At 36.3% G+C, this 22,395-nt stretch overlaps 1 protein-coding gene across 1 annotated transcript in view; it reads right to left on the reverse strand.

Moving 5' to 3' along the window:
• LOC149788458 (uncharacterized) overlaps positions 1-22,254 on the reverse strand; it is a 208,030-nt gene extending 185,776 nt beyond the window's left edge. Inside the window, exons 1-9 of the mRNA XM_089973518.1 lie at positions 22,233-22,254; positions 21,969-22,117; positions 17,700-17,891; positions 12,119-12,266; positions 9,566-9,706; positions 8,967-9,131; positions 8,083-8,265; positions 5,219-5,621; positions 104-426 (exon numbers count right to left, since the gene is read on the reverse strand). Coding sequence (XP_089829644.1) covers positions 104-426; positions 5,219-5,621; positions 8,083-8,265; positions 8,967-9,131; positions 9,566-9,706; positions 12,119-12,266; positions 17,700-17,891; positions 21,969-22,117; positions 22,233-22,254 — 1,726 coding nt within the window. The remainder of the gene's footprint in view (positions 1-103; positions 427-5,218; positions 5,622-8,082; positions 8,266-8,966; positions 9,132-9,565; positions 9,707-12,118; positions 12,267-17,699; positions 17,892-21,968; positions 22,118-22,232) is intronic.
• Between the last annotated feature and the right edge of the window lie 141 nt (positions 22,255-22,395).

Here is a 22,395-nt window from a genome sequence, read left to right on the forward strand (position 1 = left end):
GACATTGTGCCAAATGTGCTGACTCCTTTTTCCAACTGGTCTAATTTTACCATAATCTACTAAACACTTACAATTGTTTCTCGTTTTCTATATTGTTTCTTACCAGACAAATCAATGGTAACATTGACTGCATGTAAAATAAGATCATTTGTCCTGATGTAACCATTTCCATTGACAATAATCCTGGTCACATTGATCATCATCCTCTTCTCAGCCGTGAGAGGTTCAAACTTCCCTCCAGCTCGCACAGTGATATTCGTGGCCAAAATTGTTCCCTCTGCCAGGCCATCAGTACTAGCGTATGACCATAAATACAGTTCACCTTTGTTCTCCACAGTAATGTCATCCATACCCTCAATTGTGGCATTAATCTCTGCCCATACTTCACGCAGAGTCACACGCTGAGGCACTTCTAGTCTACTGTACCTGTTGACCAAGAAACAAAATCTGTTCAAACCAAAGCTTCATCCTAGTAAAATTATTCTAAAAAAGTATGTATTAAGTAAACAACTTCAGTGATACCAAATATATCAAAAGCAAGTCAAATATATCACCTGTAAAATGTTCATGTTTTTTTCTTATAAAATGTAAAATGCTTTCTAGTCTGTACCTGCTATAATCCTGTAAGTTGAATATCTGCATATTCACACAATATGGCTCACTTTGGAATGAACTTTAGAAATGTGTCAAATAACTTTTATTTTGTGAGACTTGAACTGCTCTGATATGCAAAAAATTAAATTATCACACTATTGTCATAAATTTCATTTTAAAAGAGAGCAAATGTATATTTTTATCACACTATGAAAAACACAGTATTTCTTCAATTAAAATACATATTTTAGTAAATTATGTTTCTCTAAGAATACTTATCCAATTACATTAACATTTAGAAAAACTTAACTACCTCATGAATTAAGATCCACTGGAAAAGACAACAAAAAAGATCTGCTTTTAATATATATATATTTATATCATAGAGACAATGGGAAGCCTCTCTTACTAATTACCTCCCCTTGCACCAACTAAGGGGATATATGTGTCCTAGATGTTTGCCTGTTTATGCTTTAGCAAAATCAACAAGTGGATGTTAACATTGGCAGGAAATAATGGAAGGGATTGATAGTAATCTGATCAGGTAAGTACTCCTGAAGAAACATAATTTACTAAAAAAATATATTTCTTTCTCCACTGAATAAATTGCCCTAACAGATCAACATTAGGAGAATAGGTATGACAACAACCTCTGCCACCCATCAACTCCAATATGACTGCACACTGGTAAAAAGGATGAACTTTCTCTGAACATGAAGGCAACAAAACTTCTAAAATATGAGCTTAATACTGTGAAAGCAATCAATGTTTCTAGGCAATGTGACACTACCCTTCGGGGCCCCGAGTGGCCAAAAACACTCACTGTTACAGATCACTGCCATCTCACCTGTCTGTGTGGGTTCAAGTCTCGGGTTCAGTCAATGTGGATATGTGAGAAAGCTTGCCAGTAGCTTCTCGTGGGTTGGTGGTTCTTTCTGGGGTTTTCCTGGTCTCTTCCTCCACCATTAATACTGGCCGCCATGTATAGCCTATCTTGTGCTGAAAAATGGCATCAAACTCTACAGAAACAACAACAACACTACCCTTCATATGATCATATGATTTCATAATGGATGGATGTCTAACTGTCAAGAGCCTCTTCACAATTTAAGTTCTGACCTGCTTTCATGCAAAGTTCCCCTGGCAAAAGCCATGCATGAAGAAGTAGCTTGTCTGGATATGGATGGAATACTGGTAATTTCAGCAATGTGGAGGTCACTATAATCTTCCTGGAAATATGTACTGCATTATCAAGTAGACTGTTGATCCGGGATTTGTCTAAATGAAGAGGAGCAATAAGAACTAGTTTGCATGCCTGTCTCCTCACCTTCTGAATAACTTTCAGTACCAGGACCACTGGGAAGAGCCATAGGCCCACATTCATTCCCAGCTATCAACTGGGCACCAACAGCACAGGTCTTTCTCTCCGGGATATGGGAGGCAAAGGTCAGCAGCTTGTGGTTCCACCTTGTGGAAAAGATGTATATCAATTGGCAATCCCAAAGGATGCAAACTTGATGGAAGACAAATAAATAGAAAGATAACTCCATATGTAGCAGTGTCTCTTCTTGATAATGATTTGACCAGAAAGATGATCTAAACAGCCAAATAAAGAGCAACACTGCAAGATAAACCTGGGCAACATATAAACAGCCAAATAAAGAGTACCACTGTGAAAGATAAACCTGGGGAACATATAAACAGCCAAATAAAGAGCACCACTGTGCAAGATAAACCTGGGGAACATATAAACAGCCAAATAAAGAGCACCACTGTGCAAGATAAACCTGGGGAACATATAAACAGCCAAATAAAGAGCACCACTGTGCAAGATAAACTTGGGGAACATATAAACAGCCAAATAAAGAGCACCACTGTGCAAGATAAACCTGGGGAACATAAAAACATGCCAGGATAAAGCAAGTTGCCATTGCATTGAGTAGGATAAGAAGCTGGAAAAAATATTCTCACTAAACTAGAAATCTTGGCAGAAATCAACTCCAAAGTGATCCAATCAATGCACATGGTAATAAGTCAAAGTTCATATGAGTTAGAAACTTGTTACTGATATAAACAAAATGCTGAAGGGTACAATATCCATCTTGTCCCTGTTGATGTTCAAAAGGAAGTCAAGAAGTTGGTTCATATAATAAACTAGAAAAGTTACACAATGTCTCTGCAGAATGTTATTTAATTACAAAATGTCTCTGCAGAATGCTGTTTAGGTACACTTTTGTTGCCATGGAGGAATACATCCTGAGATGGGAGATCATGTAGTTTAATGTCTTGCTGAAAACCCAAGGACTGAGGCTCAAGCAAATTTGAAGGGCATGGAACTGGATCATAAGCATCAGTCAGATCTAGGCTGTGCTCACTGCACTGACTTTTAGGAGGGTTTGGCTTCCAAACTATCCCCACTGCCTGCTTTGAGAGTAAAAGCTCTTTCTCTGGAAAAAAATCTGCCTTCATGCACTCATTCAGGACATCCCCATGTATGGGGATCATGAAAGGATAGGGGCCTAACAAATGAAATCTACAGCCCCATCAAAACAATTAGGATCACAAATCTCTTTGCAGTAAGAGATTGATCCAAGTCTGCCAAAAGTGAAAGAGTCTAGCCTCTGGAAAGTTGTTAGTGGACAGGAGGGATGGGGAGTCACTGTCAAGTACTGGTGAATTGCTAAAGGAGGAACTAGGTTTTTTCTCACCCACCCACCTATGCTGAATTGCTCTTGAAACTGAGAACATGTGGTCACATGAAGTATATTAGGTCACAAAATAACTGGTACTGTTGGGGCAAACTTCTTTGCATGTTTTGCTGATGACCACCCCTTCTCTAGCACTGTTCCTGATGCAGTCAAAATAGGGAAGGGATGGACAATTAGGGATGAAGTGGTAACTCCTCTGATGTCTACTTTCTAATCTCCTCAATGCAACCCATCCAAAAATCAGATGAGCTGAAAAAAGAAGAGCATACGGCTGCCATGTGATGCAGCTGAAGTGAAGAAGAGTGCAAGAGGGCATCCCTTCTCACCAAATCCAAGATGCATGAAGCATTATCAGTGTTAGCCATTATATAATGCAATGCTTATGAACAAATCTGCCTATATGGCATGCTGACTTCCATGCATGATCACTTTCAGCTGAAAGGAAGCCACCACCAAATTCCTCTTCAGATTTGACGGGTTTGGTATTTTTTTATCCACATTCAGAAAGTCCATGTGGCATATGTCAGAAAAGAATAATCACCAGATCATCAACAAAAAAGGCTTTGGAATTACTGGGATTTTGAATTTTGTCCAAAGACACCAGTATTTTCTGTGATCTTTGATAATTACTAATTGCAGAATTCTAAATAATGGATGCTCATCTTCTTAATCTACATGACAGAAGCCTTTACCAAATGCCCTATTCCGTGTAGATGCAGTAGGTTGCTCAGAAAATAACAGGCTCTGGTCCATTTCTTCAATTACTGCTCCGAAGCTGAACTCAATCCCCTCCATAGTTGGTTCATCAGAGTATTGTGGCAATGTGAGGTTTTCTACTTCTTCAACCATGGGGTTGCCCTAATCCTGTATGCTTTCCATAGTTGGATAGCATTCTACAAGACAGCTGTATCATCAACATGCATGGTGTGGAACCTGATAACTTGATGGGCAAGCAAAGCCTTGCTGTATTCAAAATGGAAAGGTCCAGATGGTGTGTTGTGCCAATACAGCAGGCTGGGACAAGAAGGTCAGTGGATGGCTAGCACACTATGTGTAACCAGGACAGTATGGAAGGTCATCAAGTTGTGCTGAACCAGTACATCACACAAGACAGCTGGACTGAGCGCTTGAAAAACTGAAAGCAGTCATCGTAGACAGAATTATCAACTGCCAAGTTGTTTTACAGTCAGTCATTGATTTCTGATGAAAATACGTATAACCTGGTTAGTCAGACAACTCGGAAGACTGTAAGCCGATTGGACAGCATACAGTGTGTGGTGGGCGTCTTGCAAACTATAGCAGCCAGTGAAGACTGGCTGTAACTCCATTATCCCAGTCTTACTGGCACTAAGGCCATATGCAGGCAGGTCAGGGTACTTATGCCCTGTGGGCTGCCAAAGGGGGGTGGGGGGTAAATCTCCCCTTGTATTCCACAAATGATATATACACACAGTATATCAACACTAAAACTGAACTGCCCAAATATATAGATGAATGGCTTGAATTACTGAATAAATGCAAATGAATTTAGTATGCACACTGAACTGTTGTTGCAGTCCTGAGAAAAAGCTTAAAGTGTTAAACATGCAACATGCTGGCAGCCACCAATGGAAATGAGGGAAGGTAATTTGTAGGAGTTACTTCCATTCATCTATGTGATATATAGATGGAAAGACAATTTTTTCATCTTTGCAAAGAGATAATGACTTTTAACTATATCTGGATGCCTCCGATTTTAGCTTGATGTTTTGACATATGTGATGTCATTAGGTGTTATTATACATGTTTATCATTGAAAAAAATATTATATGGATTTATAAACCTAAATAATATAGATATATGATAAAATAATTTAAATTTAATACAGTCTTCAAAGCATTGTTTCATAACCTCTAAAATTATAACAAATGTTTGACCTGTATGCCATGAGGTTGATAGGCAGGTAGACGTCAACATCAGTGAAGCCAAAGGTCTGTTGTTTTCCTGCATGTAGCACACCAGTCCTGTCTCCCCACAATGTGGTGACACGAATATCTATGATTTCACTGGAGGTATTGCTCAGGATGGCCACGTGTGCATTCCCTGCGATGTTCATGTCTTTGAAGGTATAATCACTGTTTTCACTGTAAAGCCACGTAACTCCTCCAGCAGTGCTGATATCTTCGTACTTCCCATCCAACAGATTATGCAGGTCTCCATGTGAAATGTCAGGAGCATGGGGGTAAGGGTTGCCATTGTTATCCACTGTAAGCTTCTTGGTAGTATTTCCTGATATAACAAACACAGTCCCTGCTCCACCTGATTCCATGGGGCTTGTTCCTGCACAAAAATGAGATGTTCATGATTAAGTTAAAATCAGTTAATAGATGTGAACATATCTAGAAATGAAAGACTTGAAAGCATTGGGGAAACGCAAGTAGAATATTTTAACCTCAGTGCTTGCTAATCAGTCTAGAGGTACCCAGGCAGCAATGGCAAAGTTTTGAAACTTATCACTAACTTAAACCAACTCCTGATAGTACAAATGCAGTGCTGTTGTTATCTGAAGCTTTGTTTAATTATACTCAGACACCTAAAGTCAAGGAAATGCTTCATTGTTCTCCCAATAAGTTTAACAATGTAACATAAATCAGAGCAGGACAATAATCCCCCCCCAACAACAGCAGCTATGCTTCTCAGTCAGCAATAAATATGAATAAATACAAGTAAATTCATCAGAAAAGACACAAATGATATATGAACCAGGCATATTTATAGACCTTTATACTTACTACTCCAATGAAAATAAATGTTGGATGGTCTAAAATTGTCATAAATTGCAATGGATTCTTGGAGGTACTGTAAATGGAGGAGTTGATATTTAAATGGGAAAACATATGGTATATCAGTGGCCAACAAGATGGGGCAAAGGGAGTTAATCTGTGAGAGTTACTGTCATTCACCTCTGTGATATATAAACAGAAAGATGTTTTTGTCATCTTTCAGGAAGGGCTGGATTCATTGGTAGCTGAGATTATTTTCATATTGTTAATGTGATAAAGTAATAAATTTAATCAAGAAAGTTCAAATTGATCAAGGAGATTGATATTTGTGCAAAAGTTGTTTAATTGTAACTTTATCAACAGTTATGGTGTTTTGTGTTTATCAGTTGTGGAAAACCCTCTAAGGGACTGACATTCTTCTGGCCCAAAAAAATTCCAGTAATCGAAAATCAGACCATTTCTTCCTTTTAATTGCTGAGTACTAAAATCATCTGGAGGTCATATTGGATGTAAGACAAGCACCATTCTGATTCAGAACATCATAATAAGTCGTTTGGTGAAAATAACATATCAATATGACCATCCATTTTGAGGAAATGGCAATAACAAAACAGCCAACACATTGACATACAATATATAAGGTCAACACAACTTCCATTCAGTACCAACAAGATATCATTAAAAAAAACTTGAGAGAAGTAGCAATAACAAGATTTTTAGGATGGCCACCATGGTTGTCATACTGGGTGTCAGGTCAGCATTATTTTCATTCAGGACTAACTAGTCACCATAAAAAAGAATCTTCTGGTAAAAACCTCATGTCAATAGGACTTTTCACTTCACGAGTAATGTTAACAAGGCTTTTAAGATGTCCACCATGAGGGCTCTACTGTATGTCAAACAGACACCATTTTAATTAAGGATCAGACACCTTAAGAAGTCTTTCAGTGAAAGTCTTGGTTGATAAGTCCATCCTTTCAGAAGTAGTAGAGATAAGATTTTCAAGATGGTCATACTAACTATCAAATTGGCACCAATTCTATTTAGGACCACCCAGACCATGGGGTGAATGTGTCTGTAAACTTTGATTCAATCCTCCCATTAGCTAAGGAGAAGTAGTAATAACAAACTTCTGCTAACAGACTTTCAATGCATGATGGCAGACGAAACGCCACTGCATAACCACTTCTGGTTCAAAATCAGCAAAGCTTACAAAAAACAAGACTATTGCTGATGTTCTATATGACTGTTGTCGTGATTGTTTCAAATGTATTAGTGATCAGAATTATTTCAAATCTATTGGTGGTCAGAATTATTTCAAAACATATTTCCAACACAAAGCGTGTTAAGTCAGTTTGCTGCTGTAAAATCTTCAGCTCTACATATGATGACCCATAATAAAACATTACCATAATAAAACATTACTATAATAATACATTACCATAATAATACATTACCATAATAAAACATTACCATAATAAAACATAACCATAATAAAATATTACCATAATAAAACATAACCATAATAAAAACATTGTTATAATAAAACATTACTATAATAATACATTACCATAATAAAACAAAACCATAATAAAACATTAACATAATAAAACATAACCATAATAAAACATAACCATAATAAAAACATAACCATAATAAAACATTAAAATAATAAAAAATAACCATAATAAAACATTACCATAATAAAACATCATCATAAAAAAACATTAAAATAATAAAATATTACCATAATAAAACATAACCATAATAAAACATTACCATAATAAAACATTACCATAATAAAACATTACCATATCATAACATAACCATAATAAAACATTACCATAATAATACATTACCATAATAAAACATTACCATAATAAAACATAACCATAATAAAACATTACCATAATAAAACATAACCATAATAAAGTCTAAGGAAAACGTGAATTATCAAATTCTAGACAAAGTCATTACTATGGAAATGAATCAACCAGTTTAGCAGCATAAAATCTAACCTCCAAAAGCCTGCATGGTGACATTAAGTTTGTTGATGTTGTCACACTCCACAGAAATTCTACCTCCTGCACCACCCCCTCCAGCTACAGACCCTGCACCTCCATTTGCTCCATTTGCTGTCATTAGACCATGTCCATATATCTCCTCACACTGAATCCAGATACTGCCACCAGCTCCTCCTCCTAATTAAAATCAAATTATATAATTGGAGAAATTCCAGCAAATATGGATCTAAAGTTGAGTGTATACAGTTCATGTATATACAGTTCCCAATATTTGGGAAACATTGAAGAATATTTTATAAGGTACAGTTATTAATCTGATTATATTTATGGATATAGCAATGGTTCTTTCAAATTTTGATTATTCCAAGCAAGGTATACAGTGTAAACATATAATGGCTACTGAAAGACTTGCATTGGCAAATGGATTCTGCTTAGGTAATAGTGATGATCATACAAAACAATGACTGGATGTTCATCAAGATTTATGGAAGGAAAAATTATTCTGCAACTCTTAAAATTGGACCTTTAAATTTTTTCTTCTTCATACGTAATACGTATCAAATGCAGAAATGAAAATAATGTCCAAATATTGCTTTTTTTTTTTAAAGTATACATTTCCTCCAGTAATTATAGCCACTCAACTCTGCTCAAATAAAATTAAAACAAACTTCCAAAATTGTTTAATATACCTATGTGAATCATACTCCAAAAACATTAAAACTCTATTTTTAGGGTATAAATTAACATTTGAAAACAATATGACATGAATGATGAACACATGTACATTCATCATTAAATTCCAACTTCTGCCTTACTAAGCATGAACCTGGCAATTTAGCAATCTCAAAAAAAAATCTGAGACTTTGACCAAAACCCACCTGCTCCATCATCAAATCTACTGTCAGGTATGAATCCATCAGCTGATATTTCTCCATCAATCTCAACATGCCTGCTGTTGATTCGGACCTGTCCACCTCCAGATCCTCCAAGACCCATTGGAACTAATGTATTCCTGGTAACCTCATCCCCAAAATATAGGGAACCTAAAGATAAATTTTTCAGAACATTTAGTAACAGCTATGCAAACATGAGTTTGGTAAATTCAGGGTCAAATAATGTAAAATCTGGATCTTGTAACTAGGAACACATGGGACATTTACAGAATTAAAATTTTTTCACAAACATAAAGTTTTCAAAAAGAGAGCCAAACAAATCAATTCAAAAAATATTTTCCTAGTAATGACAATACTGGAAGATAGTAAAGATATGATAATTAATCATGGATAGAATTTACAAAATTAAAAAGCATTATTAAAATATGAAATGTACCATATGAGATCAATTACACTGCTGTTTTTCCCACTTGGGTATGAAAGTAGATTTAGAGCCAAGAAAATATGATGCAACATAATCTTGTCAATATTTTCAAGTACAGACAACCTGTAGGTTTAAATGTAAAATAATTATGACAAAATACCATAGTCCTTTCCATAGCCTCCTGGACTGCCATATTTGAGAGGCTTGAAGATGGAGTCATATCCCAGACCAACTTTGGTCAGTGCAGAACCTCTGCCTCCACTGCCACCATGACCTCCCCCACTCCCTCCTGATGCAGACCCTGGAACAAAGGAGTGATATTAGGGTATTCTCTATCTTTACACTTAATGTTGCTACCAGATAAGTCTGGATCAGACAAAACAACTTCAAATATGTGATAATGAGCATTATATTATGATCATGTGTGTTGAAGTGTTACGGTACTTGAGTATTCTTCTTTATGGGGATATCTCTAAGGTGTTCTTTTATCAACTGAATATATTCTGCCTTAAATACATCCTGGAGGTACATTTGAGGTTTGTACCATTACTTCTTAGCTTGAGGTACATTTGAGGTTTGTACCATTACTTCTTAACTTGGAGGTACATTTGAGGTCTGTATCATTATTTCTTAACATGGAGGTACATTTGAGGCTTGTACCATTACTTCTTAATTTGGAGGAACATCTGAGATTTGAACAGGTGCTTTTTAAGATTTTGTGCAAATGATGGTAGTGCAATCCAGTACTTTATCTGCAAATAGCTAACTCATAAAATCAGGGTATTTAATTTAAAACCTAGCTCTTTGTAGTAAGTGCTAAATTTTAAGCCAATTCTCTCTGCAAAACTATAAAACGAGTCAGGTAAAAAAAAAGGCTGACAATTGCCCAAATGGACTGGACTGCACACCAAAGAAATTGATTATATCTGTCATATGTGATAGATAGTTGGTACGAAACTGCCAGAATTATGATCATTCTGAAAAGAACTGAGTAGATCAGAATGGGTTGTACTGAGATGGATACCTGCTGTTATCATAAAGCTGGATGAAAATAGATACATGTTTCTCAAAGTCTGAATGATTAATATAGGTAAGATTAATATGTAATAGTTGACTATATAGACCCAACTTCTTACAGCAGATGGGATGTTATCAATAAAGTCTAAGGGGCAGCCCATTTAGTACATATGCATGGAGGGGGAGGGGGTCTGAAATTTGTGTTCATGTGCATATGGGGAGGGAGGAAGGAGTAGGAAGAAGTAGCATGCATGCACATAATAACACAATCTATATTATAGCTACTATGAGTAGAACTTTTGTGCCTTAGCCAACAATAAACAACCTAAAGTATTTTCATACCTCCCCAGCTGTTTGTACCCCCACCCCAACTAATTTTAAATACAAAAAGCATCAAGGATACAAAAAATGCATAAAAGCTAGTCATTTTATTCATCTAAAGTTATAATTTTGAATTTGATTGTCAGCAGGAGGTCTATAACACTGTCAGCTTATTGGTGTTTCAAAGCAAACAGAAGCTCTTGATATAACTGAGCATACAATACAGGCTGTCCAGTCTCTATTTCTGGTAAATTCCAGAACAGTTCACTGCAGTCAAAAACTGTCATCTGCATCCAATATTTGCAATGTCTAAGTTCAATATTTCTTCAAAAAAAATTTTACCAATACAAATGAGGAACTCTCGTACAGATTTGTTCAAAGAAATTTAACTCCAAAATATATGGAATTATTGAGATTATCAAAGACAATGAACAATAACATCTGCTGCTTGAAAACAGACTCGCACATGTAAATATGGCATCCATGTTTGTAAAGAATTACAATTTTTCATTTTGCAACCTAGTGCTGTGCTGTTAAAACTATAAAACTGTGAAAGGGGGTACAAAGCAAAAGTATACATATGCACAGGCGGGAGGTTATAAAAAAGTACATCACATAACATGGGGGTGGGGAAAAAGGTCGAAAATGGCTGATTTTTGCATATGTGCTAAATAGATGGCAACTAATGGTTCACTAATAACAGTCTGACACCAATCATAGCAAAACTTATGTGCAGAAAATTACCCACAATGACTTGCATAACTGGTCCTAATCTATACAGGAATTTTTGCTGCATATTTGCTGCCAGCTGCTGCAATTTAAATGTTCGAAAGAAATTGAATTTAACTATCTTCCAGAGATAATTCAACTTTCCAGCTGTTAAGGTCAGTAATCATTATTTTGAATTTGGCTGAAGTATTTTTTCAGAAAATTGTTAAAGAGCTACTTTCCTGGTATCAAGTGATATTGATTTTTGGTTAGAACACCAATCAACTGTATGCTCATTAACCAATTCTTGCCAAAACGATAGAACTGTGCATATTTCTGTGACCAGAAACCTGAACCTTTTGCAAACATATATTAAACCATGTCCTATTTTGAGAAGCAGAATAGAAGTCTCTTCAGAAAAACATCATACCTAATCTAAAACTTGCTATGAAAGGTTAACAGATCTGAGATGTGCTGATTCTTAAACACATCTGACTAAAGAACTGTACAAGCTCCTCTCTAAATGCAAGTGTGTACCCCCTTTTGATCCTATCTAGAAAATTCTAAACTTGATTTGACAAAGCCTCATTCCTGCTCATCAACTCGGCTACTCAGTGAGACAATTCCTACTTTCTAAATGTGCACATGAAGATTCCATTAATTTCACCTGTCCCAGGCCCTGGAGCAGTGACAGCGGTGTTGGGCTGGTACCCTGCCCCATCTACACTGATCAGTCCCATGGAGTAAATGGCCAGTAAATGGTGGACAGTCAGATTCAGGCCTGAATCAATGGCAAAATGACCACCACCATAGATCTGAAAACAAAGCAAGAATTATTTATCAGTGTCTTAGTAACATGCTAAGATTATGGGTCTATTGCAAGTAAAGAAGATAAAATATAATGGAATAAAATTTCAAAACTCAATGAACTTTTTAATCAGTATGAGATATTTATGTTATGTATTTCCACCTGCATTTTGATTCAAGGAAAGAAATTTTGCAGCAAAGTATGTTTATCTTACTCATTCACATTAATGCTAGAACAGATTTTCTTATACCTCAGAATCCAGCCCTGTAAAAACATTTTTCTGCCTTCACCTCATCCAGACTAAGGAAGAAATGTTTCACATATCAGCTCCACCTATCCCACTAGGTGGTGACCCATAACTCTAGGTGTAGCCAATTTAAAGTTTTTGTGATCCATGAGTCAAAATGCTTGCACTGCAGAATATGCTGGAGAAGGCTTAACAGTGATGTGATCTGGTAAGTATTTTCAGAAAAACTTAATTTACTATAAAACGTCTTCTTTACTATCAAATATATTTCCTGATCACATTAAAGTTAAGAAACTGGGTAAGATGAGGAGGAAATGTTGATCATCAAACTTCACCTGGTTCAACCTTCAGGAGTTTAATGAGAGACTACTAAATGGTTGAAATTCTAATAATGCTAGTTAACAAAAGTGAAATTATGCTTAGTTTAGTTTTATGGGGTTAACAATACTTTTCAGCACATGATAGGCTATACACTGCAGCCAATATATTTGGTAGGTAAGAACCCAGGAAGTCTCTGGGAAGAATCACTGACCCTCAGGAAGCTACTGGAAAGCTTTCTCACATACCCACACTAACTGAGCCAAGAATCAAACTCATGCAGACTGGTGAGATGTGTCAGAAATATGTAATGGCAAATGTCAAATACCACTTGGCCACCCTGAAACCACATTTGACCACTTGGCCACCCTGAAACCACATCAACATGTAGAGGAAGTTGCTTTACACTCAAAGGTTTCCCAGGCAAATCCAGCTAAAATTAACATGTTATACCCAGCAGTTGTGCTCCCATTTGCAGGTCTTGGCAAGCTGTCTTGGCAGCAACCTGAGACCCAACAAGATTCAGCCCTCCTTTGCAAGGCCATGTCACACAAGCATAAACTAACAAACATAGACTGGGCATGACATCCAAGTGAATACACTATATCTTAAATTGAGACACTGCATTTAATACCAGGCTTGTAGAAATTGCTTATATTTCATGATCTGAAATCTTCATAAGTCATAGCTGGTACACATACTTAATAACTCCACTGACCAAGTGACCTGCACATGTGAGGTTGTATCTTGCTTTCCTGCTTTGAGTAATATGAAAAACTTAAGGCATCAGTCCAGATATTCTCTGTGAGTTTCAGGTACTATCTGAGAGCATGTTCCTGACCTACAACTTTGTTTCTCTCATGGAACTAATCGAGGAAGGGGGTTGAATTGTTATTTTTGGTTGCTAGCTTATGGCAGCCCATTTTTTTGCAACCTGGAGGCTGAAGCTAAGGCTATCAGGAAGCAGGTCTTCTATGATAACTATTACAGTTGGGTGGCAGATAGACTCAAGCTTTAATAAATTGATCTACATCTAGACCTAAGTGGTTCCACTTTGGGAACAAGGTAAGTAAGCCTAGTCTTGATCTGTCAAAACTGGTCAACAAGTCTGAAATGTCCTTGTTGTGACTAATGTTGTCTCTTCCATGATGTCTGAAGGTATTGGAAATCGTGGAATGATATCCCATGATTGTTATAGATGCTAGCTTCTTTTCTTCAAAGAGAAAGAGAAAGTAGCCAGCCAGCCAGCCAGCCAGTTGGGGAATGGAAGCTGACAGCAGCTGACAGTCATTCATGTGACACCTGTCATTGAAAACTTGCCATTTCCCATCATATGCTTTGAGAAAGAAAGGCCAACTGGCTGTTGTGATCCTCTCCACAACCAAAGTAGAGAACTTCTTTCAACACAAGGCATTCCAAACAAAAGCCATGCATGAAGGATATGTTGCTCTGGACACAGATGAAATACTTGTGACCCTGACTGTTAAGCAGAATCAGGGACCCCATAATTTTCAGATTCAGTGGATTTGAAGGTTTAGCTGATATTGGACACACTAACAAAGGTAAGTAAATTTCATAATGCAAAGATCCAGTGACTTCACTCCCCCTTGTGTCAGGAGGTAAGTCAATATGACCAAGTTGTCTGACATTAATAAACCATCTTTGATCGAATGTGATCCTGCTAGGCATGTGAAGTGTTATAAATAGCTTTCATTTCCAAAAGAAGATGATATGAAGAGCCTTCTCTTGCTGTGTCCACCCACTTGCCACTCATGTAGCAAGTGCACCCAGATAAACTAGAGGATTGCGAACAGTTACTGTGGCGCTTCTAGCAGCACTCCTGCTGCCAGTCAGTCCCTGTTTTGCCACTGAGACAGGAAGTGTTTCATTTCCATTTAAATCACTATCTGGTGATATAGAAAACCTGATATCTGGCACCACTGAAACAGGGTAACCAACTGCAGTGTGTGCATGTAAAGGCAGCCACAATATAAGAGGTCCACTGCTGCAGTGAATAGGCTAAGGAGTTGCCATAATGAACTTTTATGTCTTCTCTGACACTTGCATGATACTGTTGATACATTTGAGAGGAAGACAATGCAAAATGCAAGTTAGAAACTACATATTTAAATTAATCAAAATGTTGGGAAGAAAGGTTTCTAGGTTTGCCTTCTCCATAATGACAAAGCACTCTAAATTGTGAATGAGGTAAAGAAGGATGTTCAATCTGACAACCAAAATTGAAGTTGGCTATAACACAGTCCAACATCCCGATGAAGGCCAAAATGCCATGCATAGAGCTGATATGCTACTCACCGGTAAGTGAAACAATATCTGCTTCATGTTATACAAACAGGGATATGGAAATACACAATGCACAGGTCAAGACTTATTTCATATTCGTTGGATTGAATGTACAAAATGGACAGACCTTGTAGTTCTCATCTTAAATTTTGGAGCCTTCATGAATTGGTCAAACCTTTTACAGGTCTTAACTTGATTTCACAACCAGCAACAACCAGAAATAGAAACCCGTAAAGTCTGGTATCTGAATTATATCTACTGATCGCTTAACTGGTCAAGTTTCAATCTCCTTCTGTAATGTCAATTTTCATAGGGTCATTTGTAATACCCATAATATAGGGAAAGAAGAAAAGGGGAGGGGGTTGAGTGAATGTGATCAGAACCCCCTCCAAACTAATTGGATCAACTAATTGTTGTCCTGGAATAATTTTATCCGAGTGTTATCAAACAGAGATAGTCTAGCACCATAAGAGGGTTGCAAGAGGTGCAATGAGCAGCCAAATTACAGAAAAGCCAGCGGTATTTTTTGTACTAGAACTGTTCAATTTTCTAAAGATTTCATCCATTTAAGACACTGATTATGAAAAGAAGAAATGCTAGGAGCCTGCCTTATGTCACTGGAATGTTGTTCCATACCAGTGGACCAGTTTATTGAAAACTTTTTACTTCTTATGGACCTTAAATTTGGAGTATCATCAGCATCTCTTTGATGAAAGATATTGCTTAGATAGACAGGAATGGCTTTTCTGGATACTTTATACATCAATTTGACCTTTCTAAGAAATATTCTTTCATGTATTTTTAAAACCTTTATATTATTCATTGCATCCTGAAAATTGTCTATACAATGATCTAAAATTAAATGGCAAGCCCTCTTTTGGAGTCTTAAAAGTGTTGTTATGTTTGAATTAGAGATATTACCCCAAATTACAGTACAGTAGTCCAGATATGGCTGAATCTTTGGTAACAAATTGACTTTAAAAAATGTGAATTTTGTATACACGTAACTACAATCAATCTTACAACACTACCCACAAAAAACATGGATTGGTTAATAATGTGTAAATTCCACTGAATGTTCACAAAGATCTGTTACCTAAATGTTTCCATTATGAGAGGCATTAGTTAGATAAATAAATATCCTGTGAATCAATGTGCTTACACTATGCCGGTAAAACCGACAATGTAACTTAACGGCGTCAATAGGATAGGTTTAAACTGACAATGTAACTTAAAGGCTTCAATATGTTTAAACTGACAAGGTAATTTAAAGGCATCAATAGGTTTAAACTGACAATGTAACTTAAAGGCTTCAATAGGTTAAACTGACAATGTAACTTAAAGGTGTCAATAGGTTTAAACTGACAATGTAACTTAGAGGCTTCAATATATTTAAACTGACAATGTAACTTAAAGGTGTCAATAGGTATAAACTGACAATGTAACTTAGAAGCTTCAGTAGGTTTAAACTGACAATGTAACTTAAAGGCTTCAATAGGTTAAACTGACAATGTAACATAAAGGTATCAATAGGTTTAAATTCTTAACTGATGCAGCTTTTATCGTTGCATGTGATTAGAAGCCATCTCTAAAGAAAAAAGTTCACCTCAGAAACTATATGAGTTGTACATTATTTTTCATTTGGTTCTGGGTTCATTCAACATTTAAAACTTGTTTGTAAAGGCATGTGATGTTTTGGCTCATGAGTCACCAAAATTAATTATATATGGCTTCTTTTGATTTCCTATTCATCAGGGGCTTCTTGCATAAGCCAAATGTATTTTGATCTTGGTGAGTTGAACAACTGGCTTATCCAGGTATTATTTTTAAAGCATGAAATGCTGTCTGCAGAGACACGCAAGATGACCAACTAAAATGTCGGTCTTCGGTTTTATCATCATATCTAAGCTTTTAATTAGTAGTGAAATTACTGTTTTGGCATGATGTCAAACAGAAAGACAGGTGATTATTTTTAGACAGCAATGATTTAATTTAAAGGATATGTTAAAGTGAGCAGGAAAGAGTAATCACATGGGGAACATAATTTTGGAAGAGAACATCATATCCGAGTATGATTTTGTTGAATAGTGCATATAAAACAATCTTGATAATAATAATAATAATAATAATAATAACAATAATAACAATAATAATAATAATAATAACAATAACTGGTACATGATACTTGTTTAAAAACCAATTTTAAAATGTGAACCTGTGTACAGAGATCACCTGTATACAAGGACAAAATTCACCTTCTCCCATTGGTGGCTGCTATTGACAGGTTTGACTCTGTGTATATTTTGGGGTCAAATTGAAAAATTGGAATCAGAGCATCTGATGATCAGACAGTTATCACATTTATCAATTTACTTTTCATGCTTTGCAAAAATTCTGATTCATAACACTGAAATATGCCCTAATTTCAACTAGGCTTTTAAAATGTTAATTAAGAATTAACTAGATTACCCCAAGCACATGATTTGTAACTCCTTCATTGTTGAAAAAAAAATATGTTGACTCTAAGTACGCCTTGCTGAAACTAGAAAAGAGTTTGTATAATTTCAGTACCGTGATATTGGTAGCGTCGATAGAGAAGGTGTGGTCAACACTGTAAGCAAACAGCCTGAATGTCCCTTTATCCTGTACATGGATAGTCTTCAAAGATATTGTGCCTGGTACATGGGTCAGTCCAATACTGCCATTAGTGTCCACCGATACTGATCCTCCATCATACACATAGACATCCTCCAGCCCAGAGATCTGACATAATATACAGAGAATAAAAAGCTTATAAACCAATAGAAAACAATCTTAAAAAAATAGTTTCACTCATACAAGATACTCATACCACATAAATACCAAAACTTAAATAGCATATGTAGTCTTTAACAGAAGTGATATCTCTGTCTCATAAGCTTCTAATGTTTGTATGTATGTATGTACGTATGTATGTATGTCCGTCTGTCTGTATGAATTAAATTTTCACACCTACATGTATTTCTAAGAATTTCATGCCCCATTAGTGTTTAGTCTTTATTTTATTCAAGACACATTAAATAGAAGAAAAAGACTTGAATGAAGAAACTTTTTTACATGTTAGTTATTGTGCTTCTTGGAGAATACTTACCTGAACACATTTACATTTAGAAACTATATTCTGCTATCTTCCAAATCCAGACCTCCCAAAAACAAAAAATTGTCATCTTGTCCATGTATATACCATTTATATATATACTAAGGGAAAAAACTCTTACCAATTATCTCCTCCTTACCACTGATAGGTGGCTCCAGATTTTAAGCTAAGTGGTAAATCAACTCAGATGTTTGCATTCATGCTGAGACATAGGAAGGTTTTTATAGTAATGTGATCAGCTAAGTATTCTCGGAGAAATATAATCTACTACAACATTTACTTTCCCCTTCAAATACAATCCCCAAATACATTAAAAGAATAGGTAACAGGAAGGAATGCTGATAATTCTACCTCTACCCAAAGCACCTTTCAAGGAATGAAAGGCTGGATTCACCATTACGAAGAATAACCTATTATCCTAATACAAAAGCAGCACATAACCTGTGAGGACGATCCATGGCTAGGAAAAAAAATAAATGATAATATATTCTTCTCAAAGATAAAAGTTCTGGGCAAATCCAGCAAAAGTGCCCATGAGAAGGTTGTACTTTTGTCAACCTCACCTGGTGTCATCTGGGCTACATACAGCCAATGGACCCACCAGATTCAATTCTTTTCTCTGCAAAACAAAATCACTGAGACTGAAACTTGAGAACCTGACTGTGCATGCCAGCCAACATATTATATTATATCTTGGATTGAAACGTCACATTTTAATACAAGCTCCCTGAGATCACTCTAATCTAAAGGAGAATCTGATGTTTTGATACTTCAGAGTATGCTGAAAATATCCACTTCAGTCACAATGCCAGGGCTTGAGGAGTTTAGCTACAAAGCCTGGTTGTATTATTAGGACCATAAAACCATCTGATCTAAATTAAAGTGCAGGTCTACTGAAAGGGAATGCAACCCACTCTGCATGCCAAAGCAAAAGCTACCAGAAAGCAATGTTCCTGCATGATGGCAGCTTTAATGAGGTTCAAGCTAATGGCTTAAATTGAACAGATCTGAGCCATGTCAAAACCCAAAAAAGATTCCAGGTAGGAAATAGGATGAGGATTTTGGCCTCTTCAAGCCAGAACTGGAAACAGGTCTGATAGTTTTTTTATCTCATTGAAAATGACAGAAAGTGTTGTATATCATGAAGCAGTAGCTGTTGAAAGTAATGGAAACTAATTTGTTCTCACTGAGCAGTTACAGAAAAACGCCAACCAACTGCAGGACTGAGATACCTAAAGGGAATAATGCAGTTGACTTTGAAGCAGTCTCTAAACATGCACCACTTTCCCTTGTAAACTTTCAGATTTTAGGGCCTTGTAGAACATGAGACAATCTTCACAACAGAATGCTGAAATTCCTTCTTTGCAACACTCTTCTTAAAAGAGCCAGACAAAAAGAAGGAGCCTGTCAGAGCATGAGTGGAACACAAATGTGACCATAGCTGGTTAAGCTGTAATAGGATTTTCCTGAGAAGGTTAAGCTGTGATAGGATTTTCCTGAGAAGGTTAAGCTGTGATAGGATTTTCCTGAGAAGGTTAAGCTGTGATAGGATTTTCCTGAGAAGGTTAAGCTGTGATAGGATTTTCCTGAGAAGGTTAAGCTGTGATAGGATTTTCCTGAGAAGATTAAGCTGCAATAGGATTTTCCTGAGAAGATTAAGCTGCGATAGGATTTTCCTGAGAAGGTTAAGCTGTGATAGGATTTTCCTGAGAAGGTTAAGCTGTGATAGGATTTTCCTGAGAAGGTTAAGCTGTGATAGGATTTTCCTGAGAAGGTTAAGCTGTGATAGGATTTTCCTGAGAAGGTTAAGCTGTGATAGGATTTTCCTGAGAAAGTTAAGTTGTGATAGGATTTTCCTGAGAAAGTTAAGTTGCGATAGGATTTTCCTGAGAATGTCAATTGCAAAATTGTGCTAGATTGAGCAGATAGTTCAACCTGAGAGGGGTTATCAGAATCACTTTTCAGTTCTGACCTCTCAATTTCTGTATAGATTTGGCACAAAAATGGTAAGGTGGGTAGGCATTTGCCCAAATCCATTCCGAAGTTATTGATTGAGCGTCCATGTGTCCTGGATCAAAGAGACAAAGGTAAGCACTTTATGAATATGCCTTGTCTATCATTGGACACTTTCAACACAAATAATTCTTATGAAAAACTCACTAATGATTGGACCACAAAGTGTGTAGAGTCTGGTCCATTCTCAACATAGCACAAGACAGGGCATTGAGCTGTTTGATCTGGGTAGTTATCTTTAGCTGGGAGCACCAGAAAAGAATTTTTCCAAAATAGAATACAAAGATTGGGTGATTTCATTACTCCATTTGAGGAGGTATGTCATAACAAATGGCATATCTGACATGACAATGACAACTTTCCCATCAAGTGCATCCTTTCAGAAATGAAGTGTTGAATATTACCTTCATTTCCAGGAGGTTGATAGGAAGGGGTAACTCCTTCAATGCCACTTGCTACTTACCATGGTGAAGCATGGCAATAGGTGAGTTCCCCAAATGAATGAAGTAACATCCACTCATAATGTTACTTCCAACTGGGGCTTTTCCACAGGGATTCCTGCCTTGTGTTTCTTGTGCTAATGACGCAAGAATACTACTACTTTGGCTATGACCATAACTCACATGGATGGCGGCATCGGAACAATCATGATGTTCCCACTACACTAGCAATTGGCGCCATCTTTGGATGCTGCATCCCACTGAATAATTCAAACATCTTTCCATGTTTTTTATGTGTCCCACAAAACAGTGGACCAGATGTTACGGATCAAAAATACTTCAAGCACGCAAGGCTATCCCATGTGTGCCATCATTAGTTTAAAATTTCTTACACTTTACTGCATTTTGTTCAACTGAAATGATAAGAACAAAAATCTGGGAAATAACGACTTAATATTCTCAATAAACAAAAGTTACTTAAACAAGTGAAAATATATAAGCAGTAGGTGCAAATAAACATTGAACAACATGAAGCAACAACACCATATTATATCACATGGTCCACAATCACTACAAAAATTACTTAAATATTGATTCAGAATCAACAAATCAACATGATTATAACATGTAACAAATACTTTGCTACACATTAACATACAGTCTGGGGGGATGGGTTGAAATCATGAATATATTCAAGATGTAGGGAGGTCTTACAGTACTATTTTGATAGTGCAGAATGAGGACATGAGTTTCTTCCCTTATCTCTATGGCATGTATACAGAAAAGACAACATTTTCATCTTTTCAAGAGTACTGGACTTCAGAGGTAACAGATTTTTTTTTCCTAATGGTAATGTGATCATGGAATGTATTCAAAGGTGAATGGATAATCAAGTATAACTTTTACAATGGCGTATATATTAACTAGTCCACATGTGCAGGAGATGCAGAATTTCGTAGTCTTGATACTTGGCCCAATATAAATTAAGTTGTTTAGCCAAAAAATACCTTGAATTTAAAATTTATCTGTTAAGTATGATTTATATTAAACAGTTTATTATAATAAGCATCATGATGCATATAGAATACAAATCTAAACAAGATTAAGTAAAATTGACAGAAATATTAGAAAAGTCAGTCATACATTATTCAGGAAGATCACACTTGTTAGAACAACATCCAATGATAAAAGATTCAGACCATGTACAAAGTAAAACCAGATGAATATGCACAAACATCAACAAAAACTGACCAGGCCTGATGAAGCTAGGTGTGTCTTGTAAAAGAAGGCCCGAGGTGGGTAGTCTACATGGCCTGTTTCATATACATGGCAATTGAATGGAATGTCTGAGTCAGTGTTGTTGATGAACAGCTCCTGGTTATATCCAACATGTAGATACCCTGTAAAAATAACTTTATTTCTGTAAATCCTTGTATTAACAAATGGCTGATTGCATGCTATAATAAGTGAAAATGAATATCTCAGTTTCTATCTAAAAATTTACAACATGTTTACAAGCAATAGCAGATTTCCCCATTTTTACATGTTACACTCTGGATCACTATGATGCTATAACAAGAGACTGCTGATGATTTCTTCCACAAGATTATACATTTTTTAATGTTGACACCTTGAACTATCACTGTTGCTGATTATTTACTGTGCTAGAATCTTTCTA

Source organism: Sinohyriopsis cumingii, chromosome 11 (genome assembly GCF_028554795.1).
Source record: "Sinohyriopsis cumingii isolate HCF-2022 chromosome 11, ASM2855479v2, whole genome shotgun sequence".
Taxonomy (NCBI): Eukaryota; Metazoa; Mollusca; class Bivalvia; order Unionida; family Unionidae; genus Sinohyriopsis; species Sinohyriopsis cumingii.